This window comes from Triturus cristatus, chromosome 10 (assembly GCF_964204655.1).
Source record: "Triturus cristatus chromosome 10, aTriCri1.1, whole genome shotgun sequence".
Lineage (NCBI taxonomy): Eukaryota > Metazoa > Chordata > Amphibia > Caudata > Salamandridae > Triturus > Triturus cristatus.
In genome coordinates, this window is record NC_140593.1 from 312,483,207 (window position 1) to 312,500,976 (window position 17,770).

Consider the following 17,770-nt stretch of genomic DNA (forward strand, 5'->3'; position numbering starts at 1 on the left):
GGAGAGGATATAAACAATAGAATATCATCTGCATAAGCTGCAAACTTCAGATGATGATCCCCATAGAAAAAGCCGGTAATCGACGAGTTAAGACGAATGCGGGAAAGAAAAGGTTCCAGGGCCAGCACAAATAATAGGGGGCAGAGCAGTCAGCCCTGCCTTACTTCTCTGTGAAGAGAGAAATACGACGAAAACTTACCATTAACTTGAACAGAAACTTTAGGGGAATAATACAGAAGGGATACTAAAGCAATACATCTAGGTTCAAATCCATTCCAAGATAGAAATTTAAGCATAAATTCCTAACTAATCCTATCAAAGGCCTTCTCTGCATCAATTGTTATATCCGCAAGTGAGGATTTAAACAAGGGGGCTTTACCAAGAACATTAAATAATAAACGAGTATTATCAGAAGTAAGTCTACCCTTAATAAATCCTGATTGCTCCTTACCAATAAGATATGGAAGGAAAGACTCCAGACGAAGAGCGAGCAACTTAGCCAAGATCTTATAATCCACATTTAACAATAAAATGGGTCTAAAGTTCTTACAATCCTTAGGGTCTATGCCATCCTTATGAATTAAACAAACAATAGCTTCCTCAAACGTTCCTGATGTGGAAGAGGAATCTACAAAACCAGTATTAAGGGGAAATAGATATGGAAGAAGAACATTAGAGAAGGGGAGGACCACCTCCTTCCTCTCCGGCAGAACACAGAGCGTCCGCCTCCCCCCTTCCGCTCCGAAGCCACCGAGATCATCTGCGGCGTACCCCAAGGCTCATCCTTCAGCCCATCGTTGTTCAACGTCTACATGGCACCGCTCGCCCACGTCGCACGACCTCAACATCATCTCCTACGCCAACGACACCCAGCTGATCCTCTCCCTCACCAAAGGCCCCCACACCGCCAAAACCAACCTCCACAAAGGAATGAAGGCTGTCGCCGACTGGATGAGAAACAGCCGACTGAAGCTGAACTCAGACAAGACGGAGGTCCTCATCCTCAGATCCACCCCCGCGACCTGGGACGACTGTTGGTGGCCGACTGCACTAGGAGCACCCCCTGCACCCACCGACCACGCACACAACCTAGGGGTCATCCTCGACTCCACCCTCTCCATGACAAAGCAGGTCAACGTCGTCTCCTCCTCCTGCTTCAACACCCCCGCATGCTTCGCAGGATCTGCAAGTGGATCCCCCACCGAAACTAGAAGGATGATCACCCAGGCCCTCGTCAGTAGTAGACTGGACTATAGCAACGCACTCTACGCAGCAGCCCCGGCCAAACTCCTGAAACGGCTCCAACACATCCAGAACGCCTCCGCACGCCTGATCCTCGACATCCCTTGCCACAGCCACATCACACCCCACCTGAGAGACCTGCACTGGCTCCCCATCAACAAGAGGATAACCTTCAAACTCCTCACCCACGCACACAAGGCACTCCACAACACCGGACAAGCGTACCTCAACAGCCGACTCAGCCTCTACACCCCAACCCGCCAGCTCCGCTCAGCAGACCATGCCCTCGACACCGTCCCCCGCATCCGAAGAGTGACCGCCGGCGGCAGAAAATTCTCCCACCTCGCCGCCAAGACATGGAACACCCTCCCCATCCGCCTGCGGCAGACCGTAGACCTCCTAACCTTCAGGAGACTCCTCAAGACCTCGCTCTTCAAACAGTAGCAGCGTCCCTCCCTATTGCCTTGAGACCCTCACAGGTATGTAGTGCACTTTATAAATGCTATGATTGATTGATTGATTGTGAATCCATCAGGGCCTGTTGTTTTCCCCAATTTCAACTTCTGTAACGCACCAGAGATATCTTCCAAGGTAAGATCCTTTTCAAGTGATTGAAAGTCCAAATCTGGAGAAATATCATGGGAAATTTGATGCAAATAATCCACAATAGTGGAAGACCGAGCCGGTAATTCTGGCATATACAGGGATATGTAGAATGTAACAAACTCCTCTAAGATAGCCTCATGCTTAGTTGCAACGTTTCCGTGAGAGTTAGTAATTGAATCTATGACAAGTCGTTCCTTTCTAACTTTTAAATAATTTGCCAACAATCTACCAGCCTTCTTTCTTCCACCATAATACCGAACATTCTGCCTAAGGAGACTACAATTCGCTTCATTTGTAGAAATGGTATTAAACTTTAGCTTTGCCTGAATTAACTCATAAAGATCAGAGGGCAATTTTGAAGAAAATAACTTTTGCTCCAAGGATGTAATTGAAGAAGGTAAAATTGCATGTTCTTTAGCACGACGTCTCTTAGCTCTAGAAACGTACCTCAAAATAAAGTCTTGTGCACATGCTTTAAACGTATCCCATAGCAAAAAAAAGGAAACTGAGGAATATCATTAAACAAAAAGAACTCAGAAGCAAAGAATACGAAATTATCAGAGAACTGAACATTGGTTAAAAGAGAGTTATTAAATCCCCATCCATGCGAGGGATGATAAGGAGGAACCAAATCTAAGTCAGAAAGTACTATTGGGGAGATATATGATTGTATGATATGTTGTGAAAGAGACTTAGAGAGAAATATTTAGTCTATTCGTGAAAGTGTACCATGAGGGGGTGACTGAAAGGAATAGTACTGTAAAGTAGGATTAAAGAGCCTCCAAGAATCTACTAAAGTGCCATCGGTAATGCTTGAATGAAATTGTTTATGCATTTTGTGGGGTAAAAACGGAGACGAAGAGCATCTATCTAAAAAGGGTCAATAATTTGATTATAATCACCCCCTTAAAGAAAATAAGAATGATATTGTGCACATTTCTTAGCAATTGAAGGCCAAAAATTGAAATCAGGAAGCGTTAGAGCACAAACATGTAATACTGGTATATTATCAAAAAGACAGGTAACAATAATCCATCTACCTGCATCATCCATCTCCTGTGAAATAAAAGTAAAGTTAAGTGATTTCCTACATAAAATGACACCACCATTCTTTTTATTCAGTGACGGAGAAACAAATACATTCCCAACTCAATTGCGTTTAAATTTGAGTGCTTCAAATTCATTGAGGTGAGCCTCTTGCAAGAGAACCAGATCAGTATTAGATTTACCCAAATGGGATAATATCTTCGGTCTTTCAACTAGATTGTTAGATCCATTAATATTCCACGATATTCAGCAGAATTGTAAATAAGAAAAGGAGGTGTTAATTGCTTAAGATTTATGATCCAGAGGAGAGAAACCCAGTAAGAAATAAGAGGAATAGAAAGTGTTCTTAGGGAATAGGAGAAGAAGAGGAATAGTAAAAATAGAATAGGGAAAGAAAGGCAAAGGGCAAAAGTGGAAGGTAAAAATGAAGACAAGAAAAGCCAAAAGAAGAGACAGTACATATCCATAAAGTACGACTGAGATAACATACATGAAACAGAAGAAGGAAGGGGTGGTGACGACACATAAAACGATGACACGTCCAAGAGAAGGCGAGGCCAAGCCACAACAGGACCAATACAAAACACTTAGAAAGATAGACCGAATAAATTGCACTACATCTGATGAATCTGCATGGAGATAAAAAGCACAATGTAAGACATAGCATAAACAATAAAACACCCAAGGAATTACAATTCGAAATACATTATCCCCTACAGCGCGGGGGAGGGGGAGTCAGCGGCACAACGGTGCTCGTGACGAGTCCAACTCGTCATGAGTCACAGTGGAGCTGTGCTCATGACGAGCTGGGCTTGCCACGACCCCGCCCACTGATTAATTCTCCCGCACAGGCGGGGAATGAATCGCGCATAAGCAGGCCGCGGCCGTTATGACGAGCCCAGCTCGTCATGAGCACAGCCCCCCTGTGACTCATGATGAGCTGGGCTCGTCATGACCATGGAAAGGGTTAAGAAGTCAAAAACTTTCATTCAAATCTCTTGAAGGACCCAACATAATGAGCAATAATGAGAAAGACAAATAGATCAACCATTAGAAGGGCCAGCAGTGTCCATATTATTGTATAAACTTCTTAAGTTCCGCTGGATCTTCAAACGTCACAGTATTGTTCTGGAAAGTAACTTTAAAAATGCAGGGGTGAAAACGACCATATCTAGCTCAAAAAGAACGAAGGGGAGCTCGAAGATTAAGAAATTCCTTTCTTCTGGCTGCAGTGGCGTTAGAAACATCTTGAGAGAGGAACACTCTTTGACCTAGCCAAGAAACATTTTTTTAAAAACTTTATTTACCATTTTCATGTGAAATCACAACAATATGAGACATGTTCTCAATGTAGCGATAAAGTAGATGCAGTTCAATAGGTGGTTATCAACTTTAAAAGCAAAGCAAAGCATACACATTTAGATAGCGACAACTTGCACTTGAATTACTTAGGTTCTAATCATCTCTCCCATTCTTGAAGGTTCCCATGCACTTCAAGTAACATATAGCTGATATCATTAGTTAGCCTGGGTGCAGGGTGGGGTGTCAACCCACCCCGGTGGGATCTATCCCCGCAGGTGGTTGCGACAGTGTGGCCGAATCAACTTCTAGCAGGTAGTTCTTCAAAGGGCTCCATATGTCCTTGGGCCTGGATGTCACGGGTTGGGTTGATGCAAACAGCTCACAATTTGTGTTACTATAAATGGGGCTATATAGCCAGGCCTTTGTAGTGGGAATGACTTTATTGCCCCAGTGTAGCGCTATTTCACGTTTGGCGAGCAGTAACGCTATAGAAGTGAATTTGTGCAACTGCTTTCGGAAGTTGCGGACATACCCCGGTAGGCCACCTCTGGCATGGGATGGAGGTCAAGGTGAGTCATATGTGAAAGGATTGTGTAAACTGCTCGCCAATACCCTCCTATTTTCACACAGTTCCAGGTCATGTGAGCAAAGTCTGCATGATGCATCCACATTTAGGGCATGTGTGTGGCCAAGGGGGTCTATAGACTTGAGTTTAGCAGGGGACATGTATGCCCTCTATACGTACTTGAAGTGGATCAGTTTGTGCAGACTATTCAGGGAAACGTCTTCAGTCTTGGTACAGCAGAAGGACCAATTAGAGTCCTCTATAGGGTGTCCCAGGTCTTGCTCCCAGACCTCCCGGACTTTGGCATCTCTAGTAGAAATTAATGTCATGCAGGCTTTGTACAGCTTTGAAATTAGGTGGTCTCCCCCGTGGTTGTGATGAACATTGTCAGTGATAACAATGACTACGGTTCAAATGGGAACTCAGCGATCTGTGCATTTAGTGCACTGCGTAGCCTACTACGGATGAAGTGATCTGTAAAGGATGCTTCACTAAACCTCCCATCCGCAGAGCTAGAGAAAACATGTCCACCCGGAAATAGATCTCCACTTGTGTCTAAGGAGTACGTAATAAGTGTGTGCTGTACCAGCTTTTCTTCTGTGATGGGCACCATAGGTTGTTGACTATCACCAGCGCAGAGGAGTATAGTGTATGACCGCCGGTCACTTGTGTTAGTTTCTTCCAGACCGAGCAAGTGGTGGACACGATCTGTATGTCTCATGGGTCTCTGGGAAATCCCTTTGGCAAAACCATTTTAAGCCGAGCAGGATGCACCAAGTCAGCTTCAAGTTTGGAATAAGGGATACATGCTTCCGGATGGTACGAGGAGTGTGCAAAACTGCTCTGTGCAACTAAGTAATACATCTGGAAATTTGGGACCCCCAGTCCTCCCCTTTCATATGGCAAGGTCAGATAGTCCCAACTGACTCTGGCTGCCCCCCCATGTCAGTCTGATGAGATGTGAACGAAACTGTTGGGTAACAGGATGGGTATGTTCTGAAATAAATACAAGAATTTGGGGAGCACTACCATTTTACTGATTGCTACTCTCCCAGCCAGAGAGAGGGGGAGCTTTATCCAACATTCAACTTGATGCTCTAACACTTGTATCCCCAAATACTTAGTGGAGTCATTACACCACGCCAGCGGGAATTCACACTCCCACATAGCAGTGCCTGGAGTCACTGGAAAGATTTCCGACTTACCCCAGTTTATACCCAACCCGAGTAACCACCAAACCAGATAACCTCCCTAACAAGAGGGTCCAAATTCTCTTGAGGGTGTCAAACATACAATACGATGTCGTTTGCACAGAGTGAGATCAGAAGAGGACCAGCTTTAAATTGGAGCCCTCTGTATCAGGGTCGCTCTTGCAATTGCCTAACCAGGGGTCTATTGCTATAATAAAAAGTAACGGTGAGAGTGGGCAACCCTGCCTGGTGCCGCCGATAAGTTGAAACTGGGGGATAGCGTACCATTCAGCCTGAGTCGAGCAGTGGGCGAGATGTAGAGCAAGATAGTGAACTCAATAAAACCCTTCGGCATTCCCATCTTCCTCATTACCACCAAAAAAAGGGCCACTCCAGGAAATCAAAAACCTTTTCCGTATCAAGTAGAATGGCGGCTGCCAGAACTTCAGGGTCTATCCTGTTAATAGCAGCAAAAAGCATACGGAGGTTCAGGGCTGTGGACCTGTGGGGGACAAAGCCCGACTGGGCAGGTGAAATAATCTGATCAAGCAGCAGAGCCAGTGGCAATGCTATCAATTCCTGCGATTCTGTCAGATGCGCTTTCAGCACTGGTATTCATTTCGAGGTAAGCGGTCATACAATCACTTACACAACATCATTCATTTAGAAGAAGACTTTTTGAAAACATGTATTTGTCTGAACAACTGAGTTTGTTTGTGACAAGTATATATTGTAATCAGGCAATCTCATTTCACAATATTACACAATAAGTTGCTACATAGGTGACAAGCGACAAGGTGCTTCTGCAGTGAATCAAGGAATGTAAGTGAGAATATACAATCAGCACAAAATTATTTGCAATTACTGGTATTTGCAATTTCATGCCTGGCCATGTAGTTCCAATTAAAGCCTCTTAAAATGGGCTCGTGGGTTAACTCCACTTATCATTCGCTGTCCAGGATGCTCTTATGGTGCAGCCAAAAACACAAAAGCCGTGGATGTTTAGAGCCGTTCAAACTGTTTCTACTCTATCAACAACATATCAGGTCTTCATCAGGACTGTGTGGTGAACATCCTAAAAGTGGTGTTAATTTCTTAAACAAACGGCTCCTTAATTTCGTCCATTCATCTGGTGGTGTGTAATAGCACACCCAAAAAGTCCAATAAGTCAAAGGATATGTGCAGCTTTACAACTTTCGCACATCGCATCCAAAAGGGGATAACTGAGGTGTTCTTTGCAGGCTTCTCCCGGTTACGCACTTCTCATCTGTGAAATCTGTGCTGATGAAGACCCGACTTGCAGTTTAATACCTGTTCACTCAATCTGTTTCCTAGGAGTTGGGTGGGCTGTACATGTTTGTGTACAGTGTTGAGCCCGATCGCTCTGCGTGCTCTCTCATTGTAGAATGGGACTGCATTGAATATTATTTGCATGGGTCTTTTTGGCTTTGAGCCCAGCACTGATCTTCTTTCAAGGAGCTCTGAACGCCACATGTTGGCTGCTCTCTTCGAGTTGTTTACCGAATGTTAGCCCCAGGACATGTCGCACTGCATTCCTGTGGTGCATGCGGAACGCTGTCATTCCTCGACTACAACTCCCCACTAGCTGTGGCCTGTGCCGGATGCATGTTTCATGACGCTCTAGGGCTTCTTCACAAAGGGCACAATTTTGCTTTTTTCATGTCATTCTATTTTTGTCTTCAAAGAGTGAATCTGAGTCACCAAGATGAGAACAAGTAGGTTTTCCTTACGAAAGCAACACACTGCCTGTGTCGAAAAATGAAGAATGTCTTATGCCTCATTCTAACGGCAGACGTCGTAAAAGCTAGTTGTTTTAAGAAGCATCAATTAAATACGTTTTATTTATTTATGTTCAGATCTCCTAATTCCCCGGTTTCTTGCTTTATGTATAAATGATAACAGCCACCTCGGGCACAGTCCTTGGAGATGTGTGGGTGAGGGGCTGTCCAAGGTGCACTTTCTGACATTTAACTCTAAAATGGGAACACTCACCATGTCTAGCATTGTATGCAGAGCGGCAGCTCAAACACCATAAAGGGATCATAGAATTGCTGTTTTGAGTAAGAAATCTTCTGAGCAAAAAATTAATTCACAACTTTCACACCTTGGCATTTAAACTGCAATTTATTCCACTATTTGAAGAATGTAATTTAAGGATTTGGTAGCTGTCGTCACCATAATAATAAATATATATTTATTTCAACAAAAATCGTGGCTGAAGAGTAATGTTTAGGTCTGGCTGGACAATGCAGCTGTCAACAAGATGATCAGTTGTTATCAGTTATTTAAAATATACATTGGGTGTTATCCGGCTCTCACCACGGTGTAGTTATAGACCTAGTAATAGAGTTATAGTTACATCAGAATTTCAATAGGACCATTGTTACGCCAATAACTTTGGTGTAAATCTGCATGACACTTTCCCATAATTCACCTCGGCTCCCTTATGGAAACTGTTGTGATGCTCTCTTAAGCGGGGGCCACAAAATGGGGAGTCCCAAAAGTGTAATTTCCCATAGAAAACATAGCGGAGGCGCTGGGGAAAGGGAGCCCTGCTATGGGCCCCCAAGTCACTTTCCGCCTACCTTTTCATAGTGGGTTAACCACCATGAAAGGGCCAGTGGAAAGGTACATCCTAATCCCCATGGCAGTGCCTGAGCAGGCACCGCCCCATTGTAGGGAATAGGAGTCCGACCGCCGCACTGACGAGGTCCATGATCCTGTCGAACGTGGCTGTCTTTCCCCCCCCGGTCGTGATCCGACCGCCTACATCATAATGCGGCGGTCAGATCAGATGGGCTGGATGGTGGTGGAACCCACCACTGAAGGCCTGACTGTGGCGGCCCCACCGTCATCGTAATCAGGCCCTATATTTTGTTGTTTAGCAAAGGTCAGCATTAGACCCACTGCTTTTTATCAAATATATTTAATATTTAGAAACATATATGAAGAGTAATGTGTATATTTGTCGATGGAACGCATAATACAAAAGGTTTGGATAGGGCATATTTGAAAATGGGCAGTGCCAACACAGATGGGGTTTACATGGGTAAGAGAATCAGACCGAATTTATATTACATGGCACAATCCAAATGTTATCAAAACGGTGTGACATCTGACTATAAGACCCAGATAAATGAATATCTGGTGGCTTGCAAAAATTGTTGGTTGTGTTTTATATGCAATTGAAAGTGTCAAGTAATGAAGAGCAAAGTAAGTATTTTTACCAATTCCTAAAGCTATTGTACAATGTCATTTAGAAAAGAAATTGGCCATTTAATTAATTAAATTAATTAAAGGTTGAAGGGAGGATCTTGCAGTTTGGACTGCTTCCTTGATGAAAAAAGGGGGATTTTCTAATTGGTTAACCCTCACACTCCTATATATAAAACACTGAAATGCCCATTAGTAGTTCTAGCCACAGGATGTCTGACACTCATCCATTCACTGGAGTACATTTTAAATGGATTCTAGGCAACGTTTTAGAAATAGGACTTGAAGTTCAAAAACTTGTTTGGAATAATGGTCATTTTTAAATTGGATGGAGGAGGGTGTTGTCAAAAGTGTCGAATGGGGATGTTGCTGGCAAAAGGAGGGGTCATCGAATATTGCTTATAAGATAATATAGCAGCAATTCTTAAAAAAATAAAAAAACAAGACCAAAGAAGATCAGAAGTTAAAAAATAGTACTGAAACTTTTTTTAGTGGAGAATGACATTGTTAGTTATATGAATGCATCTAGCGAAATGGGCTTGAGAGAGCTAGCTAGATAGAATCATTGGTGCGATGGGTAACTAGAAACAGCCATTCATGTCTGTGAGGTTCTGTCAATGAGTAAGCAGATTGCCTGATGGGTAGGAGAGTGGAAAAGCGCGATGTAACATTCAAACACACCAAAATTAAAAAAACTGCAAGTGAGAGAGGACAAAGACAGACGTCAATCAGGAAAGAGAGGGAGATAGGCTTCACAATTCAACAATATTAAAAGTTTTAAACCGTCCATACAAAATACACCGGCCCTCCCTTATCCATATTTCTTTCTTATTGCAATCGCTCTTCTGATAAAATTTAAAACTGCACAACAAATGTCCATCGAGCCTTCTGTATAAGAACAGGGCCATTCTTCAGTATTGGGAGTAACATTTTTTAACTGACTTATACAATGGCCAAACGAGAGTAAAGTGCAAAGTGCTCTGTTTTGTCAAGTTATCACATGGACATGGTCAAAGATTATTAGGCCAACTGCATTGCTGTGGAAAACCCCCCAAAATAAAATCTATAATGAGAATTCATCAGATCAATACGATAAAAATGAGGATGATTAGTCACAACAGTTACATCTAATTCCCTCACTGATTTCTGCTGATTCAGTACCTGCAATTGAAATCGATTAGCATGGATACAAATGCGGTTCTAATTACAATTTTTGCTTGATGGGGGATATTTGTCAGATTGTCAAAAAAATCAATTAAACCCAAATCATGGAACATACACTTAAGATAATTAAACCACGGAATGGTTTCGCCATTGGTGAAAGAAAGACTATCCAGTATACATCTAGTAAATTCCAGTTCAGGTGCATTCCAAATCTTAGCTCATAACAATAGGGGAGCAAGACCAACTTGTAGCTCCAGTTACTCCGGACCCAGTTTGAAGTGACAGAAAAGAGTTGATTCACTTTTGGGCACCATCAGAAGTCTTCTGGTAAGGGGATTCTCTATCACCTGGAGCTTAGAACAATTACTGTGTCCCCAGACTCCTGCACCATAAGAGGCAATCGAAAGACACTTTGCTCTATTTAGAGTCAGCAACTCTTTCACTGGCTTCTGTCCCAATTGGGCTGCAAATCTAAAAAGGGCCTCCATTACTCTTGTGGTTTGCAGGGATCTTAGGGTAAGTAAAGAGTCCCAGGAAAACTGAGAGGTAAAAACAATTCCTAGATAAGAAAAGCTATCCGCTTTCTCAATCTCATTCCCCTGGACCACCAACACTTTGGACTTTGTTCTTTTGGGGTCACACACCATAACATACGATTTATTAAAATTCACTTTAAGATCCAGGGAAGCCGGGAAGCCATAAAACCTACTAAAGCATCCAAAGATTTCTGCAAACTATTTGCTGTCCTTGCGATGAGGACAGCATTGTCTGCAGATAATAAGAATGCAATACAATTCTTATCAATCTTGTGAAAATCGAGATTTTTCCCCAACAACAAATAATAAATAAAAAAGGGACCCTGGTATATCCCTGTTTAACCCCTTCCATCGATAAAATAGGCCTGATTTCTCCCTATTCCTACCATGGCGTATCTTACCTATAGTATTGGAAAGGAACCTACTTAATAAAACAACCAGAATGAAGGTGACAGCATAGGCAGAGGTGCATTGATTGCCTTATCACCCATGACGTAATTTGCAGACGTGTCTGTCAAGATTCCTGCAATATGGGTTAGTTGTACCATCCCACTCACTTTTGATAAAATCCCCTACAAACTCTTGGACTTAGGTACACAATATACAATAAGTAACACCCTAAAAATACATTTTTCAGATATTTATTATCCTCCATCATCTTGTTAAAGGGAATCATATCAAAAAGGTGGTGAGTGTGATTAAAGAACTTTATTCTCGAGGCAGTTGCTCTTTCATGTAACAAACAATATAGGGTTATGCATACATCCAAACACATTTCTCAATCATCGCATAAGGTGTACAGGGCCCTGCAACACTTTCTATTTCTACATCCCTTAAAATACATCTTGCAAATACTGCGTGGTTGGAAGGAGAAGGGATTTTCTCAAGAAGTGGAGAGATAAGCCGAAGACGTTTTACCATGGAAAAAAAGTTTTCCCTGTTATGAAAAACATATATTTTTTTTAATGTGGCATTTCACCATGCACAACTATGCACTGTATCAGTGGCGTCACTAGGGAGGTGCGGACCGCACCGGGTGACACCATCACATGGGGTGACACCGTGACAACAAAATGCAAAATAATGGGACCCCCGCCCCGCCCGCTCACCAGCCTGCACGGGGGAGCCCCACGCCCGAAGCCCAGGAAGGGACAGCATGGCATCCATAGGGGACTTCGACCAGGTGACCACCAGCGTGCCGGCCACCAAGATCGAGATCACGTGTCCTGCAGGTAAGACCCCCGTGCAGCTGACCCTCACACGCACCCCCTGACTCCCCCGTGCAGCGGACCCCTCACACGCTCCCCCATCACTCCCCCCCAGAAGCCAAGAGCAGGAGGGTGCAAACTCTCGAGCCCCCCCTTCCCACTCCACAGGTGGCAGGAGTGGGCGTGTTCAGAGCAGAGTGAGAGGGGGTTCACTGTAGAGGGTCTCGCGGGGGCTCACTGTAGGGGGTCCCGCTGGGTCAAAATGTACCCCAGAACAGGTACAACGACTGGGAAGTGCAGAGGTAGGGGGCACAGGAGAAATTTGCAGGTACGTGCCACCGAGGAGTGCGAAGGTAGGGACATAGGGGAAGTGCGGGGGTATGGGACACAAGGAAAATGTGGAGGTAGGGAGTGCGGAGGCAGGGTACAGGGGAGTGCGGAGGTCAGGGCACAAGGGAGTGCGAAGGTAGGGCCACAGGGGAGAGGAAGGTAGGGGTACAGGGGACTGTTGCGGTAGGGGCGGAGCGAAGTGCGGAGGTACGGGGCAGAGTCAGGTGTGACAAGGAGGGAAGGTGTAAGGTCTGTGCCACGAATTCACGGTGGGACACGAGGCACCCCGCAGACACAGTACAGAGTGACGGCAGATCTGACGAACATGCCCCCTCCCCACCCCATGCCCCCTCCCCACCCCACAGACGTCCCCCCCTTGTCCTTGGGAGTGTGGCACCCTGTCCTGGGGTGACACCATGAGTTACCGCACAGGGTGACACCAACCCTAGTGACGCCGCTGCACTGTGTACAATTGCACATGCAGAAATGCCTAACATTCACAGTGGATTTCCAGTACCATGCCTGAAACGTGACTGTCTAAGGTTTCCAAGTATAACCGAGGAAACCTTTGTTAATTCCCAAAATGAGCAAATTTCCATACGTGCAAAGTTGTAAACTGACTTACTATTTTTTTTTAATAATGAGGCCTGGCCCAGATATATAACAGCTGCGATGGGCAGACACTCCATTGGTCTTTGCACAGTGTAGTGTGAAGGTGGTAGCCCTAATATCAGCATTGCAAAGGCGATCACAAACATCAAAATGTGTGCACCCAAGAGATAGTTTGTGATCACTATATGTGTGTCTGCGGTCAGTTGATCGCTATATCTTTGTAAGTATTGCATTTGCATATCATAAAATGACAGGATGGGCACTGAATACAGAGGGCAACAAGGACCCCATCCCCCACTTCTAGCTCCTCTGCTGTTCCTTTGTTCTTTGACCAGCACACCTAGGGCTCCCAGGTCATGAAACATACCCATTTCATTTTACTGGGTCACCAACGCCAAACCCTGACCTGAGAGCTAGCCTTGGCGTCCTGGCACTAGAAATGTCACTTTCTCAAACGCTGAGACGCCGTCCCTTTGCTTTGTAGATTACGGATATACTGCACCGTCTACTGTATGCGTTCAGTGTGTTTTCAGAGTTAAATGTCTGTAGGAAATTACAAAGTAGCTCAGTGCTGGCCAGATAGTTTCAGTGCTCCATCTTTCAGAGTTGTGTATGTTTGGGAAAACTACATAATCCATTTGATCATTTTTTGTAACTGCATTGCTATTGTGTTGTATTTTCATTTTCAGTAGTCTATCAATGTTAAAAATAATGTAAAGATTGGGGATAAGAAATTGTGTTTATGCCAAGTGCTCTGCTATTATCATTGTATTTTGAGATTAATTGTTTTTCTGTGAATTGTTCTTTCTCTGTTATTTTTAGCAGTATTTGTTGATCATTGTCTACTATAAATGTTTACAAATTGTGAGATACGATTAAGGTTCTGTTTTCTCACAACTATGACTGGACATTAACATCCTCATTGCAACTGTGATAATCGTGTGAGCTGTATCTCAGCTCACTGTATTCCACCTCCATTGAGGTGGGCCTTTATTGCTTGTTCCATGTGTATCCAGGATGTATGACGTTACAACGCATGCTTTTACAACGCATGCTGTTTCAACGAAAGTTTTACAACGCATGCGATGTTACAACGCATGCTTTTACAACGCAAGTCTTTACATCGACATACACTAGATGGCATGCTGACATTAGAAATGTGTAATTTACTATTCTAACTCCAGTCCACGTTGCAGTAGGGAAGGTGTTTGGATAGTGAACTACACTATTTCTAATGTTAGCACGCCATCTAGTGCAAGTCGATGTAAAGACTTGCGTTGTAAAAGCATGTGTTGTAACATCGCATGCGTTGTAAAAGTTTCGTTGTAATGGTAGTGCGGTGTAAAAGTTGCGTTGTAAAGGTTGTTCCCCGTGTATCCATGTGTATCCGGACAGTCAAACAAGCAAATGGGGCACACTTTCCATCAAAGAACAAGTGCCTAAAGTCCTGGTTAGCGAGAAACACCAACACACTCACCTGTGATGATGCTTGATTGCCCTGAGAGCTGCAGGGCTAGGGTAAAAGATCCTGATACTGCTGGTGCTGTTTAAGGAAATTGTGCAGTTATGGGAGATGGTTGATCAGACAGTCCCTTTGAGTTAATTTGGGTCCAGATTATTTATTGGATTTGCTGATTTAGTCATGGACAGGACGACCCTGCAAAGGCTGAGGTTTACAATAAGTAAGTAGTAGAGCACAGTAGAGATCCTTGACGATGAAAGAAGGGAATATGTCATCATCCCAGGACATTGTTTTTAGAGAATCTTATTCTGGTCATCTTTTCTGTGAGGGCAAAAAGAATGCCATAGGGTCAAGGTCCTGCAGGAGGGTGTGGAAAAAGGAGGTGGATTAGTTATATGAGAGGATGAGTTTGATGTTGAAATGTAAGAAAACTTTAACTTCCTCCAGTCTGACCAGAACAAATGACTCATCCATTGGTCCGGCTCAAAGAGTACACACTGGTCAACAGAGCCACAAGCTGAAATCCCATGGTTCCCATCGTGAATCCCCCCATTGGCCTCCTGTTGTCCATCACATCCAACTGAATATACTGACCACAATCTACCAAACCGCCCCAACATACGTATTCACCAGAAATGAAGGCCTTGCTAATAACTAGAAAGTAGCCATAACTATCCCAATAGTAGTGGTTCTTGAATCCAAGATCCAAACCAATTATTGATGACCCCAAACTCTGGATCTTAATTTAGTGGTCTCTGTGCCTTGCCTCAAACGACCATCACTGGCTGCTAGATGTGAAAGTTTAAGTAATAGAAGTAACATACACACACACCCACAAACACAAGCACACACAAGCACACAACATACACATGCATACAAATTTAGCCATTTTCATTTGATTTCAAGCTCAGGTGCATTTGTCGATGCCTTAGAGGGTTGTTGTCCTTCCCTATACACAAGTTGTACCTCTTCTTGGTGGGGGGGTTACGGGTACCTTCGTTTCCCCAGCTCCTTGTATCGCCGTCTGCAGTAAATGATGCCTACTTGATAGCCCCTAGTAGCTTCCTGCATTTGGACAGGTCGCATTTATATAAATCTATATGAGGCATCCATTCTCTTACAGAACTGTCCCAGTGCATATTCTGTGCAAGCTGTCTTAATCGTTGATGTATAAGTCTCTGCAAATGCATGTTTGTGATGCTGTGCCATTCCTGTTCTTCTCTAGGGAGGTATCTTCAGCCAGATCAGGCTACAGCACGTGCCCTGTAAGCATGCTATACGTGTTTATTCTTATTTCCTTCGTTTTCGTATTTTTCAGTTTAAAAAACATCGGCTATCAGTAGGACTCACGAACAGCTACACCAAATCGGTTGTGAACATGGCAGACTTGGTAAGTATTACTAATGCCTACATTGGTTTAAATGAGACTCACAGGGGTTTAAAAACGGGAGCTGCAAGGGGCTCGAGCTTATATTTGGAAAATAATGGCATTAATTACAGGCTACACGTCTATTTTCCTGTATTAAGTCATTGTAGAAGTTTAATTAGGGAGTGTACCCTACAGAAACAGGCATGAGCTGAAACGGATTACATTGCACTGCATTATGATGTAGCGGCGGCCCTCACTCCTATATATGCAGATTTACAACTTGTTTTATAAGTCCAGGAAATTGGATAAAGATTTGTATGTTAGACATGTGTGCTACCCTCTTTGTTTGGGGCCTCATAGACTGAGATTTAAAAAATGAATCTAAGAAAAGGGATTATAAATTGTACTATCCATGTTGGATACTTATAATCGTTGTATGATTTGGCATTTGGCATTTTCTTCACGCAGAGTTGTCTAATTTGATTGAAGTTATTTTCTTGTGTGTGCTTCTTAGTTTTGTGCTTAGAATACAAATGTTACATGCGTAAAAAAAAAAAAGTTTCAGAATATTCATTCACATTGACTCATAACTCTGTGTATTAGCTTCAACTAATTGTTTAGCGTTTTTGGCCAGCTGGGTCCCCTTTTCAATATGTATTGTGATGAGTGCTTACCCCTCCCCCCATGGACCTTAACAGGATCATAACCAGTGTTTGCTTGCACTACTAGACTGTACCATCTGCCATCAAAGAATAAAACGTCGCACAAGGTACATTTATACGTGTCCTCTTGTCAGGCAGGGGCCCTTTCCGCACAGAAATGCTCACTAGACTACTAACTAATAATTTGTAATAAACTAACGTTTCTGCTGCAGTTCATTATTTACGGTAACGGCCTTAATATATGCTTGTTTCGAACGACTTATATTTCAACACATTCTAAGACTGTGTGGTCTCTTCATTCTTAGACATATTTCATAACTCACAGCCATCTGTAAAACTACTCTAAACTCAGTGTCCACAAACTCTTTCAAACTTCACGCCCTCACCTCGCCCTGCTCGTGCTGGAGACGCACAAACATATGGTGTCACAACACGAGTCCGCCTCTGCACCTTAGGGTGGCGTCCCACAGCCAACACGAGTCCGCCTCTGCACCTTAGGGTGGCGTCCCACAGCCAACACGAGTCCGCCTCTGCACCTTAGGGTGGCGTCCCACACTCAACACGAGTCCGCCTCTGCACCTAAGGGTGGCGTCCCACAGCCAACACGAGTCCGCCTCTGCACCTTAGGGTGGCGTCCCACAGCCTAGAATCCCATGAGGAGAATGATTGAAGTTCAACATAATTGAAACATATCTTTATTACTGACCATGGCTCCAGGCAATAGTTCTAGTTGTGGTCCTCACCCAAGTGGGGACTTGAGCCTTAGGATAGAATGCATGAGGAGGACAAAGGACAATGTATACACATTATTCAATTCATCTATGTTCAGAACTGTTATTAGCACATATATGTGCGAATATTGCCATAAACCCACTTCTCTGTCCTTTATCTATTCTTAGAGCTGCACACGAGGGCTTGTATCCATAGGTATGGGCGGCATTCTGTGGTTCTGATTGGCTGGCCCACTCTTCACATTCCAGTGAAGGTGCAAGTAAGCTTCAGTTCATAAATATACTTACAAATGAGTTATTCCCTCTGACTTCAATAGAGAAGGGCTGGTACAAGGAGCTTTCACTGCTTGAGTCACAATGAACCTGCCCCCCCCCCCCACCGTTAACCACCAGCTCCCACCCGACTTCCCTTCACCCAAATGAAACCCACCCAACCCAGTCTGGGGATTGTCAAACAAAGAATGAAACAGCCGCGGGGTGCCAAAAGCCCATCACTGCAGCTGGTGAGCA

The 17,770-nt window shown here is 43.8% G+C and overlaps 1 protein-coding gene across 3 annotated transcripts in view; it reads left to right on the forward strand.

Annotated features, from left to right (window-relative positions):
* Positions 1-17,770, forward strand: part of ADAM22 (ADAM metallopeptidase domain 22) — a 1,168,071-nt gene that overhangs the window by 737,044 nt on the left and 413,257 nt on the right. For all 3 annotated transcript variants that reach the window (XM_085631338.1, XM_085631339.1, XM_085631337.1), the window contains exon 10: positions 15,817-15,888. In XM_085631338.1, the coding sequence (XP_085487464.1) occupies positions 15,817-15,888 (72 nt within the window). The remainder of the gene's footprint in view (positions 1-15,816; positions 15,889-17,770) is intronic.